Source organism: Solanum pennellii, chromosome 6, assembly GCF_001406875.1.
Source record: "Solanum pennellii chromosome 6, SPENNV200".
NCBI classification, from domain to species: domain Eukaryota; kingdom Viridiplantae; phylum Streptophyta; class Magnoliopsida; order Solanales; family Solanaceae; genus Solanum; species Solanum pennellii.
In genome coordinates, this window is record NC_028642.1 from 39,527,515 (window position 1) to 39,550,151 (window position 22,637).

Consider the following 22,637-nt stretch of genomic DNA (forward strand, 5'->3'; position numbering starts at 1 on the left):
CGAGTGTTATCATGTCAAAGTCGGCGAGTGTTATTTGTTAGGATATATACAATTAATCATATGTTTAGATATAATATTTAGTTATAAAATCCAACTCATTAGAATATAATCATAAAGAGAAGAAGGCAAGAGAAATAGATAGAAGAAGTGAACTTTTCTTCTTATTCAAATACATATTTCAAATGGTGAGTGATATCTCTATTTAGTGTTGAATATTACTCCCAAAGGCCACCACGATAAATGCCAACTAATAGGTACATAATTATCTATAAAGGTTCATGTCATGACCTTGAAAATGTAGATACATGATAGGGACAAGTTCATGAAGAAAGCAAATGGACAATCCACTATTCAATGGATTTATAACACTCCCCCTTAGATGTCCATAGATAATGTGCCTCGTTAAACCTTACTAAGAAAATTCAGTGAAAAAAATTCCAGTGAAGTAAAAATAGTACACACATCTTTTGATACACATTATTTGTTGCCTCATTAAAAATCTTGCCAGAAAACTCAATGGGACAAAACCTCGGTCAAGAAAAAAAGAGTGCAACGCGCATTATACTTCCCCTGATTAAAACATCACTTAATTTCTTGCGATATTATCATTCAATCTTATAACCAGCTTTTCAAATGTTGATATGCACAGTGTCTTTATGATCGAATCACATTCACAAGATGTTGCATGGTTGAACCCATCCTCATATATCATTGTCTGATTTCATGGATATGACAATGCCTTGAGCTTAGCCGAATATATTCTTGAATATCATCTTATTCGTCATGACCTCGTAATTACAAGTAAAGTGCTTATTCAACTTGTTCATAACAACAATCATCTTGTGGAAACATTCATTTGCAGTTGATTATCTTCGTACATTGTGATTAATATATTTGATATATTTTTTTTCAATGAAAAATCACATATTTCCGCAATATGGTGTATCATTGATCTCAACCATACACACTCTCTACTTGCTTCATGGAGATTTCTACATGATTTGACGAATTGATTACCATCACTTTCTTCATTGATAACCAAGATATTATTGTGCCTCCACATGTAAACAAATAGCATTTTGATACTGATCTTTATGCGGTTCAGATTAATATTCTGCATCTGCATAACCAATCAGTTCTGACTTGAATTCTTCGGAATAAAATAAACTCATGTCTATGATACTTTGAAGATATTCAAGTAGGTGCTTAACACCATTTCAATGACCTTTTGTTGGAAAGAACTGAATCTTAGAAACAGATATCTGGTCGAGTATTGTTAGAAAGATGTATTAGTGCCCTAACTCAATTAAGATATGGAGTTTCATCCCCAAGAAGCTCTTCATCCTTCTTTTTGAGATCAAAATAAATCATCATTTATGTCAAGCGATCTCATAATCATTGGGGTATTTAATGAATCTGATTTATCCATAATTGCATCAAAACTTTTCTGTGTATGTTGATTGATGGACAAATATTTCATTTGTCAAATTATCAATCTGTAGGTCTAGACAACATTCTTACCAAGACCTTTTCACCCTCTCAAACACTCAACAGATTTGAAAGCTCTTTAAGAGTGCTAATGACGTTCAAGTCATCAACATACACAACTATAATAATAAATTTAGATCCTGACCTTTTCATAAAAATGCAAGGACAATTAGGGTCATTCCTTTTGTACCCTTTTCTTCCTTGATTATTTCAATCCATATAAGAATTTTTGAAGCTTTATTGAAAAAAGTCTCTTTCAAACTCTTATATGCTTCAGACACCTCAATTGCTTCAAGGATTTTCATATAACCTTCATCGTCTAGATAGACATGACAATTGTTCATTATATGCATTAAAGTTTTAGATATGTTACCATATCAAACAAACCTCATTAAATCTACCATAGGAGAAAACATCTGCAATAATGTCTGAACTTTTGCAAAAAATCTTTATGCCCCAAAGCATAAATTGTACTTTTTATCTTACGATTATACTATCACATAATTATTTGTTTGTACCCCATTGACATTATATCATGATTTATAGACTATCAATAAAAAATATAACTTTTCTAAGTGAAACAAAATATACTTGAATTATGCATTTTACTTGGCCAATCATTTATTTGTCCACACTCTAGGATAGATTTGAATTCAAGATCCTCGTCACAATTTATATCATTAAGCGCTACTTCATATCAAAGATACTGTCGATGGTTATTTGATATCAATTCCATTATGACATAACTTATCGAGAATTTCATCATTTTTTAGGTACGTGAACCATTTTCAAGGTTTTATGAAATATTATCTCACGGTGCTCTCTTATAGCACTTGCATCATTATCATGATCATATTGATCATTTGCTTCTCTCATTCTTTAATGAAGTTTACATTTCCGATTTGTCTATTAGCTTCAGCGTATAACAGAATCTGTCCTTCAAGGACTTTAATTGGAGCATTTGCAGCTGAGTTATATCATAGGGTTTGAACATTCATCTGACAATTGATTTGCAATATTATGCAAATGAATTATCTCTTGAACTTGAAGTTCATATATTTATTTAACGAGGATCTAGATAATTCATAATTAACCTCACACATAATTTTCAGTTGTCAATCATCTCAACCCTAATGTTAGAAAATCTAAATTCATCCCAACCTTATTTGAAGATTTATCATTGTGTGTGGTGGAGCAACTAAAATCATAACCGCACATTCAAATTTTAGATGAAAATTATTTGGTTCCTGACTCTAAACCAATTATGATGGAGAAACCTTGTTGGCTTGATGCATACATGTGTTGCTGCATGTTAAATAAATTTATCTCATAGCAAAATCTTATTTGGGAGTTTTGCTTTCATACCAATGGTTTAGCTATAATTGGAGGCATATAATTTCTGCTAAACCAACCAGCATTATAAATATAATTTTATAGTTTGAAACTGTGCCCTTAATCTAACAATTCGAGCAAATAACTTTACAGACATCAATTTGTAAGTTGACAACAAAACACATGTGACAATTCCATAGATGCTTCTATCATATAGTTGCAGATGGTCCACATGACTGGTGAATGGGCCCATATTCACCTTTTTATATGTTCCATAAACTTCAAGGGATTACAATCCCAACCTTAACTGGTACAATGAACATTTTATCAAGACAACAAGCAGCACAAGAGAATTCTTGAAGAATATTTTTATTTCTTCATCACATTAGCCACATGAATTCTCAATTACATTTGTACCACATTTAAACCAAAATGGTCAACCGGTCATGCCAATTGATTTTTATTTTAGTAAATTTATAGTTTACTTTTTCATGTGAATTCATCAGCATGCTCATATTTATGTGCAACAAACAAGAGAAAAAAATGGGTAATCTTTTACATATTATAAACAACCCACTCCGGTTGTAGTAATCTGAAGACATTAAATCTTTTCATAATTTATAGTCTCAATTTTTTTTTCAATTTATCCAAAATTCCGAAACTTAAAAGTTTCTTTTGAGACTTACTACAACCCCAATATTATTCCTCTGATAATAACATAACTCATTACAGCTTACACTTATTTTATGTACCGTCACATACTCCGTGACACCATCCGTATGGTGAGCATCTCTTTCAAGGAGGAAATTATATTATAATTGTCATGGTAAAAATAATTACAAGCAAGGTACACAACCAATGAAAAATTTATATTGCCACACAATAATATTATTTTGGTCATGGCCTCAACCATTAAAGGCAAGAATTATTTTTCTTTTGCTCTTTCGGTAGTTCACAATAAACATACCATAATATTTATGACGTATGAACGTAAATGACCATTGGTCATTCCTGCCAACTAAAATTTATTTGTTTCTCTCAAACCTCCCGTAGATGTGAGAAGTGACATATTTACAACCATACATGAATATGTTCTTATTCATATTTTCTTCATATCATGCCACATTCACTTTTAAGAATGGGCAAACATTCACATGCTTATTACAAGTCACAATCTCTTCAGGAGTTGACCATAACCATTTATACATGTAATACCTTTATATTTAACATATTTATATTATCCACCTCAACATCACTTTGAAAGATAAAGTGCACAATCACTTTATATTCTTTATTTTGATGGAAGATTTATAAAACTTATCAAATAAGTTCGCATGACAACCGTGTGTCCAATGACCTTTCATACCGTTTTGATGATAAAATTATTTTCACAGTTTGAAGGACTAATTGAAGAACTCATATTATTCTTCCTTTTTATAATTACCACAATGATGACTATTATAATTTGTCCCTTCACGTTCCTATTCATACATTTAATCACCTGTGGTCTTTCAGACTTATTATTCACTGCTACCATATTCACACTATAGAATGGAGCAATCGGGCAGATTTCAAATTTGTCATTTACTGCTACCACATTCGCTTTAGGGAATGAAGCTAATTCAATGAGATAAATTTTAAGACTTTTCATCAAAAATATATTATTTTGCCTTAGTCATTATTTTATCATCACTATGATGCATTGACTTAAATTCAATTTCTTACCCATATAAGGCGTGTTACACAATAATTCTATGGGACTTGAACCCAATTATGGTGCATCAAAACTCAAATTGATGTCTTACCTTCTTTGTGCGATAGAACATGAATGTACCGTCTTACACTCAAATATTTTTTATTATGGTGCATCCGAACTTTGACCAAATAACTTATCCTTTTGATGCGACGGAACTTAAGTCCACCATCTTACCCTAAATTAATAAATTATAATCCAAAATGAAATAGAATTAACCTCTTATGTGCCATAACATCATTCACGCGTCACTGCTTTTCAAAGACAAATATATGCCTCTCCCAATTTATTTATTGGTCAAGATACAAGAAATTGTTTTCTCCAATCTACTCCAAAAAGTGAACTTAATCTCATAAATTAGAGTAACAAGTAATATAATAATAATAGAAAATAGAAGCATAATTTTCTTCTTAAATGGCAAATTAAAACATATATCTTTTTGGAGATTATATTCTTAGTGAAAGAAATGAACCGTGCAAAACATACAAACATAACAAAATTTGTTAGACTAAGAAAAGAAAAACAAATAAAAAAAAGGACAAAACAATATTCATTAACCAAAAAGTTTCCATATGTTTTCTTCGTGCTTTATAAACTGAAAAATGTTTAAGGCATCGGACGATAAAATTATGAATCATATAAAATCATCTTCCTTTTACATGACATAATGCGTAAGCGTACGTGATTAGAATAAGAAGAATTAGATTATACCTATACCTAAATAAAGATATAGTACCGGTACAGCTAAAAGAAACATACCTCACTTTCTATACTTAATTCAACTATAGAAAGAAAAAGAAAATCATACCAAAAAATTTCTGGATTTTACTTTTGGAGTCTCGTGCTAACAACGTATTATAAAATCAAGCTCATTAGAATATAATCATAAAGAGAAGAAGACAAGAGAAGTAGATAGAAGAAGAGGAGTACTTTTCTTCTTATTCAAATGTATATTCCAAATGATGAGTGATATCTCTATTTATAGTGTTGAGATATCACTCCCAAAGGTCATCATGATAAATGCCAACTAGTAGATACATAGTTATCTACGAAGGTTCATGTCACCTTAAAATGTAGATATATGATAAAGATAAGTTCATGAAGAAAGCAAATGGATAATCCACTATTCAATGAATTTATAACATATTTATAATAGAATAATTATTTATTCAGTTTTAATAAAAGTTTAAATAGATCATATATTCATTTATGGTATCTGTTCACTTATATAATATATGATTTAGTGTATAGAGTTTTAAATTAAATCATCAGTTACTATAACTGTAAAATTTTGTGTTCACAATCTAAGATGAAAATTGAACATGTCATTGGTACGATCGTAACACAAGATTATACATAGTTTATCTTGATAATGGGAATGTATAGTTCAACTTCTTGTGCTAATGCATTTTGTATGTATTGATGAGACCAAGCAAAAATAGTTGCTTTAAACTGACTGACAAAAACAATATCCTCTCAAGTGTTAAACGTACTTATATTCATAGTCTTGATATAACTATTATGATTTGTATATATTAATTATCGTTTTGATTTATTAAAAGGTGAGATTGTGAGATGAGTCAATAAATCCAATAGATTAGATGCTAATAATTTATATTGGTTAAATAATAAGTTAGTTGATCGAATCCATGCCTCGTTATAGAGATGATGATATGCCTTGTTGATAAGCTTACAAATTTTCATTGTGTCAAACCTTGCAAGTAGATTTTTGAATCCAACACATAAATAAGTTAAGCAGTGCTCTAAAAGAAATTAATCATTGAATTAAACTTGTTAGTAATTTAATTTATTGAGAATCTATAATCTTAACATGAGAAATTACATAAGCGTGTAATGGAAATTTCGAGATATAAATAGAGGACTGCAATTACAAATTTCTAATGGAATGATTTGTTATTTATTATGGTAAGAATAATTCAATTTAATTATTTAGAATTATCTGTATAATAGAAAAACTCAATAATTAATTCTGTGGTCCCTATCGTGTCCATATTTAACTACTCAAAATTCTATTTCTATGGGAGGATGAAGAATAATGTGAATTCTTTCTGATTTTCAAGAAAAACTAGATTTTCTATTCCTTTTTGGATTGTGAAGAAATCTTTATAATCTCCCAACCTAGAAAATTGATTGAAGGGTTTCTATACGATACTTACCCTCTCAAGTATTACGAGAGTGTGGATGTGAACTTGGGATCATTATAGAAGTCTACAAAGCTGATGTATATCTTGTGATTCTCTTGAAGGTCTGTCTAACTAAGGGATTCGCTTGAAGGTATTCGTTCACGCTTCAAGAGGTAATTCTTGAATTAAATTTCAGCAAATTTATGTGTTCTAGTATAAACATTATTGATTATCTATTAATAATGTAAGCAGTATGATAACAGTATGCTTCTACCTTGCATATAGTTTTCCAACATTATTATGCCGAAGTCTTTGCCGATGAGTGTTATAAAGATGATGAGAAATGGTTTTGGCTAGTGATGATCATTCTTACTTGATGCTTACACGTAACTTACTTCTGAATTATGATTGATGTACTTATTACATGTGACTGAACTACTTGCCATTACCATTAATTATTTGATTTTGTTATTATTGAACTCGAATATTGCGTTTGTGAGTCGTGAATTGTAGAATTACTAGGTAGGGCTGATTTCTATGCAAGTTGTAGTTTGAGGAGGTTCAGTTGGATTGTAAGGGATATTCGATTGCTAGCTAGCTGTTTTATTTAGTAGGTTGCTTGCTGGGTACCGTGTTATTGGTACTCACCCATTTCTTCTATATTTATGTAGTTGCCGAGCCTGAACTTGTGTAATCTCTTCTTAAGGCTCGTCAAGTACTTGACGAGGTACTTGTTTGTCATTCAACGGACCCTCCTTTTCCTTTCCTTACCCTTTGTTCTATTTGAGAAACTAAGCTTGAGACTTGTATTTATTTCTTAATTTCGCACTTATCTATTCAGTGGTTGTACACGTGATAACCATATTTACTGTTTTTCGCTTTTCTCTTGTTTTCATTGGTTTGAGAACGACTTGTGTTGGTGGAAACATACAAGTGTCATCCCATCCATTTTTGGATCGTGACAAAATATTTATCGGGAGTTGTGGAGGTGCATATGTTTTGCGAGATATGACAACATCAAGATGACTAGCTGGTATATTATTCACCAAACTTGTAAATATATGTGTATGATGTTTTCCACTAATTGGTTGAAGCTGTCATTCCCTACTTTTTGGAATAAAATCTGTCACTAATTGAGAATATAATCCAGTAACATACTAGCCAAGTTATTTATCGGTATAAGCCTTTGAATGGTTTCTTTAAACTCAATATTGATGGATGCGCTAAAGGAAATTTGAGAAGCTTAGATGGTGGTGATATTTTGAGGGATCACACAAGGGATTTCATTAACAGTGCCAAGGCTAGAGCCATCTTGCAAGACTTGAAACTTTGCGTTTATAAACAAATTTTTGAACATCATTGTTGAAACCGATTCTCAAGTGATGGCGAATGTGATTAACAACAAAATGCAGACTCAATGGAGTGTAAAACATATTACAGATCATATCACTCAACTCTTCGATATTGAAAACTTCATTTTTATTTACACTTCAGAGAGGGTAACACAATGCCTGATCACTTAGCTAATGTTTGAGAAGTCACCAAAAAGTCATTCTATCTACTATGATTTTGGCTCACTGCCTAGTAAATTTAAAGTCATGGTGATGCTTGATCAACAGGGCTTCCCGCACCTTAGAATCATGCCTCAACAAAATCATTCGTGATTAATGATGTTAGAAGTTCCGAGGTATAGAGTTGGTTCAACTCTTTCTATTTTGTACAATATCTCACTCATTTATACCCACCCCAACTTTCACATTAGGTGAGATTTTTATTCTCCCAAGTCTTAAACAAACAAAGGTATATAAGAATGAAATGTCTTTATTTGGCTCTGGAGGCAAAGGTCTATCTCCTCCTCCATGTACTTGATTATTTTGATAATACAAAGGTTGGGGCAGTACCTCAGTACTTTAACCTCCTCGCCATTGATGTACTTTTGGAAAAAAAGAAGAAGCAAAGTTCAAGGTATTTTTTTTTTTCATACATACATTATTTTTTGACTTCTTTGATTATCATTACTTGAGTTTCTTATTCTTATTTTTTTCTATCATTCTTTAATGTAAAGAAAAAAAATCAAAATAATTTCTTGTGGCTATATTATAATTATTTAAAACTATTTGTCGGCTATATTGTAATTTAGTTTTTGTATATGTAAAAAAAATTGAGGCATCTAAAATAAATTTTCCAAGAAATTTAGTGAAATATAACTAACTTTCACCAACAAAATACAAATCTAAATGGGAAACTTTCACATATAGCCACTTAAAAATAATAAATTATTCTCCATAACTATAGTTTGATAATTACAATTTGTATCTACATATTATATGGAATAGAGAGGCGAGCGAGACTGGGGGAGAGAGGAGAGAGGCGAGAGAGAGGGGGAAAAGAGTGGGAGAAACGTGAATTGTATATGTATATTGGTTAGTTAATTGTATATTATACATATGTATTGTGAGATTGAGAGAGGGAGGAGAGAGGCGAGAGAGACTGGGAGAGAGAGGAGAGAGGCAGCGAGATCGAGAAGCGAGCGAGAGAGGGCAGAGAGTGGGAGAGAGGTGAATTGTATATAACTTTATATTATACATATACATTTGTATAAATGGCAAGCGAGATTGGAAGAGGGAAAAGAGAGGCGAGCGATATTGAGAGAGGGAGGAGAGAGGCGAGCAAGAAAGGGCAGAAAGATGAATTGTATATGTATATAGGTCAAAAAATTGTATATTATACATATTTATTTGTATATCCTGGCGAATTATACATATACAAATATGACTAATTATACAAACTCAAAGTCAGCCCACATAATTAATGTATAATGTTAGTCGCGAGTGGTAATTATAGAAAACTATAACTATGATGAGTGATTAAATATTATAGTTTGCTTAGCCGCGTAATTTTCCCTTTAAATTAGTTATTAAAATAAAAAAATCATTAAAAATAGGTGTGAGGACCGAAGATGATCAAATATACCCCTACAGATTATATTTATTTTAAAAAATTAAAAATAAATTAATTCTTTTACTCCAATTAGATGAAGGGGTATATGTGAGTCGATTGTATAACAATATAGTTATATATGAGACACTTTCATAACGATGTGTATATCAATTCTAAATAGCAAAGTTGATATGTATATCAAGTCTTTTCCCTTATCTAATCATGAACCATGAGGTGAAAAAATTCACGTGTCAGAATGACTTGAGGAGTTTTGACCTAACCTTATTTTCATTAGCTACAACTTATGGCCTCTCTGGCCACTGGACAATCATCACCTACAATGATCGATCAACCCCTTTTAGCTTGACTACTCAAAAAATTCTTAAACCTTTGCTATGCTTTCAAATAAAGAGCAAATAAAGTTCTGTAGTTGTAAGGATTCGATATGGGAAGCAGAAGAATAATAACAACCCATTTAATAGATGAATGCGACTGGAAGTTGTTTAGATGAGTTTGAAGGGCTACGATGTTGCCAGTTTAGACAAGGTGGTTATAATTCTAATAAGGACAGAAAAAGGCTAACAAATCAGTTGTTATTTTTCTCATATCTTCTCTCTTTCCAGATCTCTTCTTCTCTTGTTCTTCTCTCTCAGTCTAAATTCTTCTTCTTCTTATATTCATCTGCAGATATGAAGCTCATCCATGACATCCCAGTAGAGTAGTTTAATGCGACACTCGTATATCTATTCTTAGTTGTAACAGTTTGAAGTTTTATTAATATAAATAAGAAAATTGTCCCAAAAAAGCTTGTTGTTGATTTTATTCTAGTTCATATCATAACAATTGGTATGAGAGCATAGCTTCTGCGACCTGTGCGTGAAGATCTATGATGGCGGATAGTAGTAGGTTCAAATCCGTGGATGATCGACTGAATCAACATGAAGATACGATGGAAAGGTTAGCTAATAGTAATTGTGAGATCAGTGAAACAAAAGTGGGAATTAGAGGAGCTTTAGAACAAATTGTGGAAAGGTTAACTACATAGGAAAGGAGAACAGTAGCTGCTGATATGAACATTCCACAAGGGGATGGCATTTTACGAATTCCAGGACAAGAACATAGGAATTTGAGTCACCAGGGAGTTCTCATCCATCCTCCTAAGTGGCAATTGCCCAGTTTCGAAGGTTTACAACCTAAGGTATAGCTCGAAAAGTGCCAAAAGTACTTTAATTTACATAGAACTGCTGACAACTTGTAGGTTGAAGCAGCAACACTCTATCTTAATGAAATGACTGAAACATAGTATAACTCTATGGTGCTGAGTGTAGTGGTAATGACCGGTTAAAGTTCAAAGAAGAAAAAATATGTAAAATATGAGTGTTGGTATTCATTTTTCAGGTGAAAGGTAAAGAGAGGGATGGTACTTTACCCTATTTTTTCCATCGTAAATTGTTTTTTAAATACACTCGAAATCTAGTTTGCTATTTTCTTATTTTATTTTTTTCTTTCTTTTTAGTGTTGTTTTTTTTTTGGGAAGAAAAGAGGGAGATGAAGAAAGAAAGAAAGAGAAAGTGTGAAATACAGGTGTTAGAGCCATCAATATGAGCTAGTCCTGTTGGGCTGGGCTGGCATTACCCGCGATTTGATAGGGATGGGCAAAGATTTTTTGAGCTCATTTAAAAAAAGAGTTTTTTTTAGCTTGGTCTTAATAAGCATGCTGATTTGTGGCTTGAAAAATATGTGTACGACCGGCCTGTGGGCCAAATAAAAATTAACTAAAAATAAAATAGAGCATTAAAAATAACAAGAATTCATATTCAAAATCTATTTAAAGTTTTATAACTAAAATTCAAATACAAATTATGTTTATAAATATGTACTACCTTAAATAAAATTTCCCTAAGATTTATTAGGGAATCACTACGCGATCAGGTCGTAGCCTATGGAATGTTGTCATATTTTTTTGTGTTTAATTATAATCATTAGAAAATAATTAGATTGATATTTCTACTTAACTATTTATACTTTTACTTGAAATCAAATTTAATAAATATTATAAAGATAACTTATTTGTGGATTTGATAAAGAAGTAGTTCATTAATGTTATGTAATATTGTCTTGTCGATATTTATGATAATATTTTTAAATTATAATTTAATTTTAAAAAAAATTATAAAAAATATACTTTTAAAAAAATGGGCCAGCCCGACATAGACCCTTGTCCACATACTTGTGGGTTGGGCTAACTAATTTCTAGCCCACAAAAAATGACTAGCCCATCAAATTTCAAAGCATATATGGGTTAGTCCGAATTAGGCAGGTCCACCCTTAACTCTAATAGGTGTTTGTATTTATTTTTCCGACAAAAGAAGCGGAGGAAGGTGATGGTAGATTGTAACACCAGGAAACTAATAGGCTAACTAGAGCTAAACGTGTGGGTTACGTCAAGGAAAACGGGCAAGGGCCTATCGTACATTGGAACTAGTTGAAGAAAACACTTAAATTGACTTGACCTACTTGGCGATGGTCAGTACCATCGCCAGAGTGACTTGGCTATTAGCCAAGTGGAGCAAGAGTCGCCCATTGGCCTGCCTAATGGGGCCAATATTCTGGAAAATTGGGCTCGCTATGTCGGGGATCGCCAACCCTTTTGGCGCATTGCTCAAAGACTACTCCCCATTGCCTAGTAAGTTGTCTCCATGATAAGGGTGCTGGACATTTTGGCGAGCCAAGGGACCACTTAGCGAGTCGCCAAATGCCCTTGGCGAGCTAAAGTGTGCTAATTTGTAGCTTTTAAGTGGGAGTCTTAGGGTCTTTTTTTATTTTACCTAAATTAATACAACATTGTTTTAGTCTTTCCGTAGTGAAGTATTTAAGATTTTTATGCTCGAATTTCCCAATTAAGTGACTCTCACTAGAATAAAAAAGAAAACCCAAAACTTCATCCCTCCAAATGAATTCCTCTCTCTAGAATTAAAGAAAGAAGAAGAAAAGAGTTGAAGCTAGGGCTTGAAGAAACAAGGTTGTTTCACTCAATTTCTTTGGGGGATGATAACTAAGGTATGTTAGTCTTCATCCATGGAGTCCCTCTAAACTCAATTTCAAAAGTAGTAATTTTCCCAAAAGTTAGGGTTTAACTCCAAGTCATTGTTTACTTTTCAAAAACGATTCTAGTGATTTAATTGATTGAAATAATATTTGAATTGATGGTTTATTATAGTTTTGTGATGAAATCTCCCAGTATTCCATGAAACCCCCATATTCTTAATTTATGACCTTGTATGTGGGTGAATTGTAAATGGAAGAGTATTATGATTTTGTGCATATAGTAATTGTAGTAATTGAATCATGTTATCATCCATGTCTAATGTAGTCATTCTATATATGTTGATTGAATGTGGTCTATGGTAATTGAAGGTAAAAGCATTTATGCATGTTTATGAGGTTTATGTATATGCCTTTGGATTATTTTGAGAGTAAAGTGAATATGGTTATGATCTAGTTGTTGTGTTGATTGGATGATTATCCTCGTGTACACACTTATGTATGTATGTATATATGTGGTATGATGTGAAAGTTTTGTCACATGTAGTGATTCTAAGGTAGGAATACCAGTCTCACCTATTGAATCTATGATCTTTAGTATAAGTTATATGGCTTGAGTGTCAAGACATCCTTCCAAAATTATGAACTTAAGTCAAGACGTAACAAAAACTCAATGGGAATTATGCTTAGCACCAAGATATAGTGATATGAGATGGAAGCCCCCATGTTAGTAGAGGTCGGTTTTCTGGTAACAATATCTTGGGATAGAAGCCCTCACGTTGGTAGAGCTCATGGATCTACCTTAGGCAAGTAAGACAACCCCTTTTCAGTATGGGATAGACACCAGATTCCATGGTAAGCTCATATGGTCTATGTCGGATAAGGAGAATCTCCTTTTATGATAGTATGAACAAGAATACAAAATGTGAAATATAGTTACTCAATAAGATTTACTTAGTATGGGTGAAATTATGAGATCATATTCATGCATTGTGCAAGTATGCTTCGAGTGTACTTATGATATGGTTCTCTTACGATGGAATGACTTATGTAATGAACACGCTTATGACTTATGTCTTTCCATTGTCTTCAAAATGATGCTTTAAACTAGTAAATGACATGAGTTCAACTAAAATGTCCTTTTTAGCATATTTTCAAGGACTCTATGCATGACTATCATACTTAGTGCATTTTTGTACTAACCTATATTTTCCCAAAGTGTAGGGTCTGATTCTTAAGGCGGTTATCATTTGGTTCAAGCTTAGATTTGACTATTCTTCTCGCTTGTGGTGAGTCCTCGTGATTCAAGGACGGTAGTTTCACTTTCAGTTTCATTTTTAGTACTTGTTATTTATGATTATGTTGTTTTGGGGCTGTGACCCTTTTTTGACCGATGAATTGTAATAGATGACTAATTGAGACATGTCTATACTTCTGCTTTCCTTTGTAAAGATTTTTGGACTTAAATGCATTTTTACTCTTATTGTTTTACTACTTTATGTTATGGTATGCTAAGTAGCTTACATGGTGCCTTTTGGGGATCTATATGCCTCGTTACATTTAGGGAGTACCCTTGGGTCCTGGCATAGATTTAGAAAAATAATACAATGAAGAAGCAATTAAATTGGAATAAAAAATTTGACCTCCATTAAAGGAGTTCAAGCTTGAAAAACTTGTGGGAGGTGGTGACTTGAAAAATGGAGAAGAAGAAGAGAAAATTCATTTTTTTAAAATTAAACCTTTCACACGCTATTGTTGAGTGTATCATACTCACTTAGGCATGTCAGCAAAAAAAAGTATAAATGACGCAATGACACCCTACATGAGGTGTCTAAAATGAATATTGCTCAAATGAAGTATCTAAGTGAACTTTGGGCCAACTCTAGGGGCTACCGATAGATTTGACCAAGTTGTTATTTAATATGATCATGTATCCAAATATTGAAAAAATTGTAAACTTCAAGGTCATACTATGAATGAATATACGGTGATACACCCTGAATCGGCAAAGGTGAATGAAGATTACAAGAAGGATTCAGTAATGCATAGGGGAGCTACTGGGTAGACAATGATGGAAGCGAGAAAACTAATATAGTGCGCCTAGAGAACATGGCAAAGCTAAAGAGACAAACCATAAGCAAATTCGACCTACTTAGTATTTCCCTAGGAGGCTTACAAGTGGAAAGATTGTTAAAAAAATTTGGCAAATTGGAATAAAATCATAAACAGGAAACCAAGACGATGATCATAACAAAGTGCACAATTGCATAAATATAGGTTCTCAAAATCAGTATGCAACTCTAGTAGAGAATATGAAAAGGAAAATTAAATATTGATAATATCAGTAATATAGTAATAGTAAAACAGAGTGTTTCTTAGATATTTCAGCCAGGGGTGTAGAGAAGGATAAATAGACTAAATAAAGCAATCAAAACTCTGTACTCATAGACAAGGAACATACAGTCATTCAAGCTTTAAAGAAGATCACATGCAATGAGAACAATATAGTGGAAACAAATACAAGAGGATGGGTGGAGAAATCTTTTCCTAGCAATAATCTAGTTGACAATAAGCAGGATCATAAGGGAGAGCAGAGAGACCAACCTCACAATTCATACACTGGTTGACACACTACAAATAGAGATAATTTCAAGTAAAAGAAAACAAAGCATGCCAAACAAGTGATGGACAACGTAGACATTAAGGAGGGAGAATCAGTGCTGTCAAAATATAAAAACCCAAAAAAAGCTAATGCCCTAATGGAACTTAAAGCACACTTAAAGTGTGGGCTTCACTAAATAAAGCGAACTATGATAGACATATAATAGTAAATATAGAGTGCTTATAATGAAGATAGGTTTATCAAACATGTGTTGCTTATATATTCTACTTCTGCTCACTAAAATAATATTCTTCCATATCATCTTCCTAAATAGGGTGATTCTAATGGGTATCACTAGATTTATAGCCTTCAATCTCTTCTTCCATTGACTCATTTGAATCAACATCATCTTTTATGACAATATGTGGAGCTCGGGAGCATGAGGCATTAGTTGTAATAACTTCTGACTGTCTCTTTTGTGTCCTTATGTATGTCAACATATCCTCATTGTCCGACGCTATTGAAACATCTAGTTGTCATCACCAAACACCAAATCATCATTTGCTTCCATATTAATGTCCATATTCCCAACCAACCAATCATTACTATGATCAATGTTATCCAATGAGATAGGATCAATGACACTCCACAAGTCATTGTTACGACCTGATTTTGAAAACCAAGTTTCAAATATTTTATTAACTTGGATATTTATTAATTTTTAGAAAAAGTAAACAATTTAAGAGTAATAGGGAGTCGCCACTTAATTTTAGAAAAATTAACAAATCATTTTGAAAATTTTGAACTAAAACCTTTAAAGTGAACCAGAGACTGGTAAGGGTTTAAACAGTTCTCCAAGGAAGGTTCAAAATCACGTATCTGAAAAAGGGAAATGAAACAAGTTTTGGGAAGTTGCAAGTGCCAGCCACGAAGGCCAACCACGACCTGTGGGTAGGACCAAAAATCATAGTATGGTCCATGGATTGGCCGCCCTGCCAAGTCTGCTAAGGCTCAGGACCATGTCCAGACCTACGGACCGTAGGTCAGACCATAATCCGTGGTTCACTGGCCGAAAAATTACCATCATCGACAACCCTGTAGGACGAGTTGTCAGGCATTCCACGGTCCGTCGATTGGTGGTCATAGGTCGAGACCTGGAAATTATTTTAAGGGGTATTTGGGTCTTTTATTAATTATTTTATTCCTATACTACATTGTTTTTCCTATGTGTAAAGACCCCTATATAAGCATTTTACCCCCAAATTTTCCAATAGTAATCAATTCCTTCAAACTCACAAAAAAGAAGAACTCCCAAAATAATTCTCTCTCTAGAATTTGAAGAAGAATAAGGATTCATCTAGGGTTCCAAGTCAAGGTCTCAATTCCTCCATTGAAGTTAATCATTTGGACTTAAGGTAGGATGTTTTCATCCATTGAGTTCCCAAAGTTTCTAATTTTCAAAGTTGAATTCCCCAAGTTAGCTAGGTTGTAGGTTGTGTCTCTCTCTTGCGATGTAATGGGTGGCATTGAGTCGACTATGGCGGTAAAAAATCTAGTAGTATAGTTGGCTTTGGCTTCAAAGTGATTGTGATACTTTGAGCGACATACATTAGCGGTGAGGCCAACCCTATTATAGAGTTGATATTGAATAATATAGTTTTGATATGAGTTGTACTATCACTATGATAGGTACGTGAATATTGTGCCATTGTTGAGAATTATTGTTCTGCCTGCGAGTGTTGTGATTATTAGTTTTGGATTTAGTGACAACAGTAGTTGTGGGAGTTGACAGTTTCTTAACATCTTCTAGATGAATAAAGAGCTCATAGTCCAGCAGTTTTTCAAATAATTCTTCATAGGAGGCATTCGTATCACGTGCACGTACTGCAACTGAGATCTCTCAAAACTCAGGGCCTAGACCACTAAGTATTTTGAATTGAGTTTAGGGTTGGATCTAGGAGAACCGGCAGTAGCTAAATTATCATAAAGATACTAAATAGTGTGAATATTTATGGTGATGGAGCGAGATACCTTAGTGGCACGAGCAAGATGAACACGCAAACTAAAGACTTGGGTTTGGTATGCATTTGTGTAAGTGGTATGCAGAGCGTCCCAAGATGATTTAGATGAGTTGGTGGCAACATCAGTGGAGGCAATATTGGGTTCCTTAGAATCCATGAGGGCATCCTAGATGAGCTGGCCCTGACGAAACAAATTAAGAAAGCAGGATTAGATGATATGTTTGTGCCAACGGTGATCGTGCAAGCGGGTGAAAGAGATGTTCCATCAAGATGACCAAAGAGGTTGTAGCCATAGAATAGGCATGGAGAAATAGGCTTTCCATGTAGCGAACTTGTGTCCACCACTGAGTTTGATGGGTAATTAGGGATGTGGTATTGAATTGTATAATGATATTGGTACCCATTGTGTTGTCAGCATTAACAACTCTGGGATTGTTGTTGCTGTTGTGATGGGTCATTGTTGTTGATCTTTTTGAGTAGCGCGAGAGACGCACAGAAGAAAAAATGATCATTCTCGTTAGAGCTTATAGAGACCTGATACCATATAAAACACTGAGTAAGTGCTGAAATAAGATACTTTATTAATGAACATAAAATAGTATTAAATATAATTACATAAAGAATAAGGACTCCTAAAAAACACTACTAACATAATATAAATAAACAAAGACCGCTAAACTAATAAATGTAGTACTCTAACTAAAGTGAACTAAGAGTAGCTAACAAGGATGAAAGGAACAATACCACAACAAATAGTTTACACTGTACGACGATCAAAGAGGACTAAGAAAGAGCAAGCACCATCAAACATTGATATAAATTGGATCCTTTTTTTCTTGAGGAAGCTCAAAATGTTGTGGAAAATGTATGCAAACCATTAAAGAAGGTTGAGAACTTGTGGAGGACTTTAATGTAGTGCAAATTTTAAAAACCTATTAGATGAATATATACTTGAAATGTTGGTGCAAATAGAGGAATTTTTATTGAAATAACAAATGAATTAGATTCTGTGTTCAGTTTTTATAGCATAAGTTATTTACTATGTTGGAGGATTCATTGAAAGTTGTCTTTACCTATGACATGCTTGCTCACGAGTGTGCATTCAAAAAATGAAGAGTTCATGTAAAGAGTCATCAAGTGTATAAATATAAAATTAAAACTTTAAATGATCGGTATGTGCTAAAAATGGTAAGGTACAAAAAAAGATACATATATGCTCCTCTTTTATTTACTCAGAAAGACCCTTAGGCAATTTTTACCTATGACATTCTTGCTCACGAGGGTGCATTCAAAAAATGAAGAGTTCATGTAAAGAGTCATCAAGTGTATAAATATAAAAGTAAAACTTTAAATGATCGGTATATGCTAAAAAGGGTAAGGTACAAGAAAAGATACATATATGCTCCTCTTTTATTTACTCAGAAAGATCCTTAGGCAATTTTTACCTATGACATTCTTGCTCACGAGGGTGCATTCAAAAAATGAAGAGTTCATGTAAAGAGTCATCAAGTGTATAAAATATAAAGTAAAACTTTAAATGATCGGTATATGCTAAAAATGGTAAGGTACAAAAAAAGATACATATATGCTCCTCTTTTATTTACTCAGAAATATCCTTAGGCAATTTTTACTTAATTGTTTCCTCAAATGTGGTTAGAATATTCAATGAAATTTTGTTACATATATGATTGAAACAAAATAAATAGAGTTTAATGAACCCAAATCTAAGATAGAGAGCAGAGTAAAGGCAAAAACATTAGTGTGTGCGCACAAACTATTGGCAATAAGAAAATTTTAAATAGGAATTCTCCTCTTTTCTCTTAAAACACACAACCTCACATTTTATCAGTTGAGTATTTATTTGAGAAAGGCAAAATGAATACAACGAATGTTGAAGTAGAGAAGCCAACTTAGAGTTTTATCTTTATTCCCTAATAATGAGAAACAATGATACCTATTAACTCCTCTGCTAATTTTAAAAATGCAATTTAACACATGTATGCTTGAAAAGCAAAAAAATATTGAAAAACAATGTATTTTCCCTGTAGCGGAAGCTGAAAATTCTAGATAAACCCAAATAAAAGACAACATCTACTTAAGAAAGTATATTACAACCTGGATTTATCTCTAAAAGTGTATCAACAGTTCAGAACCAAATCAAGCAAGAAGGGTAAGTTATTGTCTGGCCCTAAAGGGCAACCAGACAATGAGAGAATCTGCAGTTAAAGTTGTATAGCACTAGATAAAGTTTTAATCCCTGAATTGGTGATTCCACACTTTGAAATATTGAGTGCATTAAGCATCCAACAAGAGTTCCAAATTTCTACTAATGTTGAATCAGTAACATATATGCAGCCATCTACGAGCAGATATTTCAAATATCTCCCACTCTTATTGATTATGGATGAAACTGATCTATCTATAATATTGACAGACACGCTTAATTCACCGCCACCAAATTAGCTGCACAATTTTTAACTAGAGGGAAGAGCCCCTCGTCTGTTTAGAAAGAAGCCCACTCAACTCTATATGAGTCAGTTTCTGACACCGTTTACCTATTACAAAAAGACTACTAGGGGACAGTTGCGAATAGTCAATGATACCAGTGAGTTACAAGAAGGAGCCTTTGAAGGAACTGCATTGATTGAGTCATTCACACCGAAACACTTCACTAAGGAAAGAATCTTCAGTTTTTTACCACAGTTCAAAAGTATACTAAAAAATCCAGCCTGGGTAATCAAGTGGCATTCCTCTAATCGAAGTTTCTGAAGTAACACTAAAGCTTTGACACAAGAAACCCATCCATTATTTGACAATACGACACTTTTTTGGACATAAAATAGCTTTAAATTTGGGCAAGCTTTACATATAACATGAAGACCCAAATCATTGACTCCACTGCAAGCACTTATTGGAAGGGCCTTCAACTTATGCAGACACTGACCAATGCCCATGACCCAGAAATTCCTCACTATTACTCTTCGAAGTTCACCAACAGCTAGACTTGTCAATGCAACTCCATATTGTGAAATAACTTTTATAGAAATGTCGCTAATGTGTAGTTCATGGAGCTCTACTTCGGTTAAAAGAAAACCGGTTGAACAAAAGAGATCTTCAATTCCTTTATCCCCAATGAGTGGACAATTTTTAAGTACGACGTGGTTCAGGTTCGGACAATATTGACCGACATCTTTGGGAGACTTATTCCCAATATTTGAACAAGAATCTATGGTCAAGCAGTTCAAGCGAGTACAGTTCTTTGCAATGTCTAAAAAAGAATTGTCGGTAATTTTTGGGCATTTGAAAAGATAAAGGTTCTTTAACAGATGACACCCATGAGTAATCTCTGATAAGCCTTCATCACTAACAAAAGACATATTTAAAAAGGAAAGAATCTCTCAGAGTAGGGAAACATCGATATATAGCCGTGAGACTACCATCATTCACACCATGACAAAAAGTGTCTCCCCGAATAAATAGCTTTTTCAAATTTCCATTATTAGAAGCTCCAACGGCAATAGCAGCAAGTCTGACATCTATGGCCTCCCTACAAACAAGAGACCTGACAAGAGTTCCCTCACCTTCTATACCCTTAGATTCTATAATGTTATCCTTATGAATGTTGCTTAAAAGTGTAAGCCAACGCTTGTAAACACAAACACATACACTTCTCTCTTTTCCACTGAGAAGACATTTGAACACCTGAAAGAGGCATTCATCAAGAAGGATATCAATGGAAGGATGATTCCTTTGCTCAAAATTTTCAGAAGTGGTAGGTACACAAATCCTTTTCCTAGGAGGAAAATTTACATTCCTATTTTTCCCACGTGATAAAAGCAGAGATGAATGTCTTGAACTTGGATATGAAGCTGCGAAGAAAGCACCATTTTCTATATATTGGAAGATATAGAACATCAGAAAAAGATAATAATAGAAACTTATATACATGATATACCTATAGTGTTTTGTTATTAACCTTTTATATAAACTATCATTTGAAAGAGGGAGAAAAAAATAAGACAAAGACATAAGTTTTTGTGTTTAGTACGAACGAATACATTTTTTGGAAAATGATTTCAAATTTTTCGTGTTTGGTTGACTTAAATGTTTTCCAAATAAATTTAATTTCCTCAAAGATTTATGGGAAAATGACTTACCTCCAAAAATAATAAGGAAAACATTTTCCAAAAAACTCATTTTCAACCTCACACCTCTACTTCCACCCTAAATCAAATCCCGATTATCGTTTCCTGTTACTTATATGGAATCCGGCTCATGATTCTTACTTCAGGACAAAACTTACAACTTTGATTGGAGAACCAAACTCTCAAGTTTAGAATAAGCTTGGGGTCGATTCTCAATTTAGGTGTCAAAAATCCTAGGTAAGCATTCGAGATAAAATTTTTGGTTGGGTGTTTGGGTAGTGATCTGAGTCAGCTGTTAGAATAGGGTTTTTAGTCAAGATCCAAGGTCAGATCCCAAGTAATATGACAAATTAATATTATGAATCAGTCTTTGAGGTTGGGTACCGGGCCAGATTCTAATTCAAAAACTAGGTTCTAAATCGGGTCCCGAATAGGCTTTGGAGTCAGGTGATGGTTCAAAATTCATATATCGGTAAAAAAATGGGTCTCAGGTTGTAGTGTAGGGTGGTATCCCAAGACAGGTCATGATTCAGAATTTGAGCCTATTTCAAGAGGTAGGGTTGGATTTTAAATTAGTCGTCGAGGTCTGGTGTCTAGGTCGTATTCCAGTTCAAAAGACGGGTCCCAAGTTAGGTGTCTAGGTAGTATTTTGATTCAGAAGTTTGTTCCCAATTCTGTTAGGGTTTCATCCAAATTTGAAATGTTAGGATTTTGTTCATGAGTTTGGGTTGAGTCCCGATTAATAAATATTCACTTATATAATATCTTACCGAAAAAAGTTATCGTAAACATATGCACGTTACGATTTGAAACAAGATGATTTATAGAGAGACGTTATAGAAACATACCTGAAGACATTATTACAGTACCACCTTGTTCTAACCTTATGTTATCACAAATGTTGGTGGCCAAAAAGTTTTCTAGAGAATTATATGATAACCTTAGTGAGTGAGTGGGATGACCAATTTATAGAGATTGAGATTTAATCTTGACCGTCCATCAAATGAACAATCTAACATATGAGATTTGTTTTTCATTAGATATCAGTTACCAACTTTACATTAAATGACCCAAAGATAAAATAAATAAATTCAAACATTTATTATAAACAAGCAAATAATTATACTACTATTCAATTTCTATTTCAATATAGGTTCAGTTATTGAC

General features: G+C 33.2%; 1 protein-coding gene across 1 annotated transcript; it reads right to left on the reverse strand.

The window, feature by feature from the left end:
* Positions 1-15,833: 15,833 nt before the first annotated feature.
* Positions 15,834-22,328, reverse strand: LOC107022316 (EIN3-binding F-box protein 1-like). Its single transcript, XM_027917938.1, has 5 exons — positions 22,319-22,328; positions 20,763-21,215; positions 19,929-20,680; positions 16,117-16,183; positions 15,834-15,970 (listed from the first exon to the last, which is right to left on the reverse strand). Exons 1-5 carry the CDS (start codon positions 22,326-22,328, stop codon positions 15,834-15,836), a joined length of 1,419 nt encoding a protein of 472 aa, XP_027773739.1.
* Positions 22,329-22,637: the final 309 nt, after the last annotated feature.